This window comes from Nerophis lumbriciformis, linkage group LG25 (assembly GCF_033978685.3).
Source record: "Nerophis lumbriciformis linkage group LG25, RoL_Nlum_v2.1, whole genome shotgun sequence".
Taxonomy (NCBI): Eukaryota; Metazoa; Chordata; class Actinopteri; order Syngnathiformes; family Syngnathidae; genus Nerophis; species Nerophis lumbriciformis.
In genome coordinates, this window is record NC_084572.2 from 25,357,685 (window position 1) to 25,364,167 (window position 6,483).

General features: G+C 41.3%; 1 protein-coding gene across 1 annotated transcript; it reads right to left on the reverse strand.

Annotated features, from left to right (window-relative positions):
- Positions 1-1,957: 1,957 nt before the first annotated feature.
- On the reverse strand, positions 1,958-5,420 carry LOC133621732 (aerolysin-like protein). Its single transcript, XM_061984035.1, has 4 exons — positions 4,965-5,420; positions 4,637-4,741; positions 3,992-4,484; positions 1,958-2,564 (listed from the first exon to the last, which is right to left on the reverse strand). The coding sequence occupies exons 3-4, from the start codon at positions 4,472-4,474 to the stop codon at positions 2,094-2,096; spliced, it is 954 nt and encodes a 317-aa protein (XP_061840019.1). The 5' UTR covers positions 4,475-4,484; positions 4,637-4,741; positions 4,965-5,420; the 3' UTR covers positions 1,958-2,093.
- Positions 5,421-6,483: the final 1,063 nt, after the last annotated feature.

The following is a 6,483-nucleotide window of genomic DNA, read 5'->3' on the forward strand; positions in this document are numbered from 1 at the left end:
TGAATTTACATCAATAAGTCTGTCGGAAATTCGGAATAAAGCTGTTGGCACCCCACCAGCCAGATTCCTTACTAAACTCATGAAGTTTCGCGGGCAAATCTGAAGATGCCGGCAGGCCACACTTGTCCCGCGGGCCGTAGTTTGTACACCCCTATTTTAGACAGTCAGAAATAAAAAGTATTCGACATATCGTCTAATCAGGAACACCATTTTATAATTTTATACCTGCTAGAGGACTAAAGGGGCTAATATTGATGTGCCTTGGTGTCCTGTAGTATTTTCTAATGATGTTAGTTTTTTTCCATAAAGAATATTGAAATATTTGTTATATAAAAAAACATCTTGAAGTATTAATTGTTTTGCAGAGCGGAATGCAGCATTTCTCCAATGAGCACACTTTCGGCGGTAAACTAAATAAATAACAAGTGGTTTCATTGTAGATGCACTTTGGACTGCTTCTAAAATGCCCACACAAAGTGATAGTGTCTCCTGCATGATTGAAAAAATAGCAAATGCCACAGGTAGGAGAATAATAACATGACTGTGCAGTAAATGAGATGGTCTCAGTGGCGATGCCCCGTATAGTACATGCAAAATCCTCATTTAAATAGAGCAGTCTGCACCACTTTTTAATTACACACAGTGTTAGTAAATCGCATGCAACATGCCCACTAATAGTACACGCTAGTTTATAAAATACACATGCTGTTTACCGCGTGGTGTTTGGATCTTAGTAAATCAGGCCCTAAATGTATGACGTCTGTTTAAGAAATATGTTTATTTTTATTCTGTTAGGTCAAGCAGGAAATATTTATATTTAGGATTTTTTTTATTTCATTCTGTTCATTTTGTTATTTTGCATTAAATGTAGATTATTGAACAATTACTTTCCCATGTATTTGTGTTAGTCCAAAATCTGCACATCTAATTAAATCTAATTAGAAGCATTTAAGTCCCATCTTAAAACTCATCTGTATACACTAGCCTTTAAATAGACCCCCCTTTTAGATCAGTTGATCTGTCGTCTATTTTTCTGTTCTGCCCCCTCTCCTGCGTGGAGAGGTTATTAGGTGACCACAGATGAGTGGTCACCTAGTTCAAAGTCAGGACCCGGGGTGGACCACTCAACTGTGCATCAGTTGGGGACGTCTCTGCGCTGCTGACTTGTCTCCACTCAAGATGATCCCCTGCTGGCCCCACTATGGACTGGACTCTCACACTATTAACTAGATCCACTCGATGTCCATTGCACCGGTCGCCCAGGGGCGGGGGGGTCCCCACATCTACGGTCCATTCCAAGGTTTCTCATTGTATCCCATTGGGTTGAGGTTTTTCTGGCCCTGATGTGGGATCTGATCGTTGTGGCTTGTGCAGCCCTTTGAGACACTTGTGATTAAGGGCTATATAAATACACTTTGATTGATTGATTGATTGAAATGTTGGTTAAAGTCAAATACTTTAAAAATATGTGTGTGATTGTCAGTCATCAAAAAGGTTTATTTGATGCAATTGGACTTTTCTGAATAGTAGTCCAGCTGCCACTGTTCAGCCTTTGCACATAGTCAAAACTCCTTTCACACTAGTAAAAAAAGGCAAAAACCCCACTTTAGCCGCACATTGAAAATGTTGAAGTCACCTTAAGTCGACTTGTTGTCGTTTAAGTGTCACACAATGTGTTTATGGCAATGTTTAATATTTTCATTTATAGTCGACTTGTTGTCGTTTAAGTGCCACACAATGTGTTTATGGCAATGTTTAATATTATCATTTAGTTTTGACAAGGATAAACTAAACAGGAGAAAAAGTTGGCTCAGAAGCATTTATGCTGTCAGAACAGTAACACAATAAGAAGTTGCCGCATAGACGCCTTGAACGATTTAAAAAAAAAACCCATCAGTTTTACCAAATATTTCTGCAAAGGAGACGCGGGATAAAACAACCACAGTGAGAGCATCCATTATTTCAACTTTTTTGATGATTTATTTATCTGTGACAGTCATTCACTCAGCAAGTTCACATGGCTCTGCATTAGCAATCAAACCAATGTTATGCAATCAACGTAAAAACTGTGCACAGTAAGATGTTGATGCATCTTATTCAACATTCATGACTTTATCAGACTCAGTGGTTTTCACATTCACTGCAGTGTAAGCCACACCAGTGTAGCTGCCAGTGGATGCGAAGGCCAGCTCGCTGCCATTCAGGCATGTGATTTTCACGGTGGCCGAGTAGGGGAGGTCGATGACTGCTCGTCCCACTGACAACTCAACGCTCACGGTCTTTCCTGGCGGGACCTTCACATTGACCTCATCTGATTCCGTTATGGTGTCTGTATGGGTCATTGCGGAGGTCTGCTCCGATCCCACGGTCAAGCTAAACCCACTGGACACCTCCACCAGACCCGGGATCCCTGCTGAAACGCTCATGCTGACGGTGGACTCAATCTTAGTGGTGGTGCTCCAGGTTTTAGACTTGGTCACAGATCTGCTGTACGTACATTTCTGCTCTTGAGCCTCAGTGGTGCCGTTGTGATAAGACACCGATTTGATGTATTCTTTGTTGACCTAGATTAAACAACCAGACAAAACCCCCAAACAAAGACACAGGAAAACACAAACATAAGCATATTGTTTAGTCAACACAAAAAAAACTTCGTAACCAGGACAGAAAATATAAACTTTTTTATAAAGTGATAAAGCGAATAAGCTTTTACAAAATGTACATGCCTACTTAAATTTGATATATTGCGACCCCAAAGGGAATAAGCGGTAGAAAATGGATGGATGGATGGATGGATATGTTTGACCTACTTAACACTTAGACTTATTAATCTGCTGGGGGAAATGTTTGAAATATGACACTATTTTATTGACCTATTGTAATTAAACAAACTACATTACTGTCAAACCCATATCAAATTACAATCTTTATGGTGGGCACAGTGGCGGAACTAATCATAGCTAAGCCATGGGCACGTCCCTTTAAACTCTGTGCTTATCGAGGTGCTGGATCTGGTTTTTAGCGCAGTAGTCAGCACGCTCGCCTCTCAAGCCAGCGCCTTGGGTTTGCGCTCCGCTCGGAGCAGTAGGAAAAACTCAACGCAGCCGAGAGAGAGAGAGTACACAACCGCTTGTTCTCTTTTTCTTCTTTTCTTTTGCTTTACGGCTCCACTTTTATGTTTACTGTAATGAACTTCACGTTAGCTTCTGAGTAAAAAATGCTCACCGAGCTTGTACTTTGTTGACAAGTGACTGATGACATCGGTGGATGGTTGATGACGGTTTTATCCCAAATACACTTGGAGACATATTTGCACGTCGGAAAGTGAAATGTGAGAGTGAAAATAAGGCACAACAATTTGTTACACTGACTAAATCACTAAAGTCAGTCTTGGTAAGATTTTAGCAACCATGACTCACCCTGACTGGGGCAACCTATAAACACGCATACGTCCAGTTCTTGTATTAGTGGTAATCAGAATAAAACAGTTTGCATTATCTGAGCTCTTCCGGGTCCAAGCGTGAAAAAGGCCCGCCCTCCCTAGCCCAAAACCAGGTTAGGGGGGGGGCCAAGCTCCATCCTTCTCCGACCCAGGCCGCTAGGGATCCAAACAAGTCCTTAATTCTTCTCTTATAAAAACACATTGTGACAACTGCTAATACAAAATGGTATTATACCCTATGACATTTAGATATAAAACATGCTTTTGTCCGTGATAGGAAATAGTAAAAATACTTGGCAATATCTGTCCTGTATACAACCTACTATAAAAAATAGGTGCTATTCATCCTTCCATTCATCCATTTTCTACCGCTTGTCCCTTTTGGGGTCGCGGGGGGTCGCTGGAGCCTATCTCAGCTATTCATGCATTGAAAATAATTATCCCATTTCAATTGCTTGTTGGAGTTAATAGAGAAAAAAAATGATTAAAACGTATTGCACTTATCTTGCCATATTGTGACTCAGGTGATCCACAGATACTACCACTCACCTGGGGTGTGTACATGGCCAGGCTGGGATAGGTCATGTTGGTTAGCACAGAAGACTTGATGGCATTGATGAAGAGGAACCCCATAGAGTCGATGTCTGAGCCAGATTTCCCCTCCAACCCCAGGCAGACTCCAGACCCAACGTCGATAGAGTACTCGGTCTTCAGGGGCCAGTCAGTCATGTGTGCGAAGAACTCACGTCCAGAACTCGTCCAGAACCTGATGCCACCTAGACGTGTCCCGAAGCCGTTCCCCCACAGGGACAGCTTGGTGATGTGCTCGCCAAGTTTGAACGTAAACTCACTGAAAGTGTGCGCATTTCCAAAGGTCTGCACACGCCCGTCGGTCAGTTCAGCCCGCACGGCTTTGATCTGCCAGCCGGCCACTGCCACTCCAATCTTCTTGAGGGTGGCACCATTGTCAAGGCCGTGTAAAGAAAATGAATAGCCTCCCTGTCCGCCAATGAGATAGAGTGAAGTCGCCATCTTTAATAACCTGAAAGAGAAATGTTCTTCAATATATTTACCAATTACTGGACTTCCTGAAGATCTGTAGCAGAGTGTGAACAATGTCTTTTCCATATCAGTGGTAAAACAAACTGTTGTTTAACAGCTGGGCGGTAGATATCTACTCTACTTTCAACTCACCTTACTGATAGTCCAGAGACACACAAACCAAGAAAGCAGTGACGGCCTGGTTTCTGTAATGTGGAGGTTCTTCTGGAAATGCGGCTCGCAAGGTGAAGGACTCACCTATTAATAGGAATAAGGGGGTTAACATGCATTGGAAATCACATCCTGTTGTTGAGGCTAGACAAAGGTCCAGTTATCTGACGTTCTTCTGGAGTAAGACGTTCAATACATTAGTGATTTTAGTAAATTTGATAAACAAATACAAAACCAAACCAGGATAGATGTAGAAAGGTTGATAGGAGCAGACTATGAATCATCAATGACCAGATGTGCATATACTCACAAGTTGAAGAGTGGACAGACAATATAAGACCGGTAAGATGTCCAGGGACCTTCTGTGGTCAGACTAATGATGAAAGTCAAGGGAACTTTCTGTTTTTATAGGTTAGAGTGGTGAAATCACCTGAGAGCCTGTTGAATCTGATTGGTTTGGATGGAGACCTGGACACTGGGTGTGACTTCTTATCAGAGGAAATTCTGTAGACTTATCTTTGAAGTTCATTAATGTTATCCAAAGCAAACCTCTTTGAGACAAAAGTCCATTAATGATTGAGCACTGAACAAGAGAAGCAGGTTGCTAAAATACATTATCTACAAAAGTCAAAATATGAAATATCTACATCATATCTATATCTGCAAACTCTCACACAATAATGACTGATAGAATACTAAAAACATTATCATTGACCAACTCAAAACTCTTTTTCGCTGAATAAAACACCCAGAATGTACTTGAAAACAAATAACGTGGGATTTACGATATTAAAGGGGCGGTTTACAACTAGCTCACAGTTATATTTTTCAAAACAAAAGATAAACTAACAATGACACCACCTTATGTTACCATTAGTGGTTTAACAGCACACATTTGTTTTCTATATTTTGTCTATATTTTTCACAGTTACTAAGTTTACGTAATAAAAATATTTACCGACCCGTATAAAATAACTGGTGTTCACGGCGGTCACTCCCCCGGTCTCATCAACATGTACGTGCAGGGAGCACGTGCACACATACAAGAACCAGCTTAGTTGTCTTGTGGTTAGTATGTCCACCCTGAGACTGGGAGGTTGTGAGTTCAAACCCTGGCCGAGTCATACCAAAGACTACAAAAAATGGGACCCATTACCTCAGCATCAAGGGTTGGAATTGGGGGTTAAATCACCAAATGATTCCCGAGCACAGCACACGCTGCTGCTCACTGCTCCCCTCACCTCCCAGGGGGTGAACATGGGGATGGGTCAAATGCAGCGGACGAAAATCACCACACCTAGCGTGTGTGGGACTATCGTTGAGACTTTAACTTTAACTTAACTTTAAAACAGTTCAAGAGAAGCAACGAACAATTTGCAGTCATGTTGTTATGATAGAATATACATTCAATGATAGCTAACGCTCTCCAAATCGCTATTATTAACTAAAAAAAACACCCAAAGCCAATGTACGTACGTAGTTACGTCATTACGTCCTAGAAACCGTACGAGGGCGAGATATGACGCTTGAAATACGATGGAAAGTCAGCACCCTCAAGGCATCTGTGTAAATGTTGCAAACCGCCCCTTTAACTATAAATGAAAAAATACTTAATATTTAAAACAAATATTTGTTTGCAGACCACCTCCTCCAGATTTATCTTTTACAATAAGGCAAAATGCACATGAACACAAAATATAAAAAACACGCCTACAAATCCGATATTATATCACTTTTCTGTTGTAACTAAAACATGTTTCCGTGTCTTTCCCGGACACTCACGACTCAGGCTGGCGGCTTTGTAAATAAACCCTGTTTTGTGCCTTGTC

Coding starts and splice junctions, on each gene's coding strand:
- LOC133621732 (XM_061984035.1), bottom strand. CDS start 4,474: ATGGCGACTTCACTCTATCTCATTGGCGGACAGGGAGGCTATTCATTT. Junction 2,565..3,991: donor TGGCCATGTACACACCCCAG/GTGAGTGGTAGT, acceptor TGTTTAATCTAG/GTCAACAAAGAATACATCAA.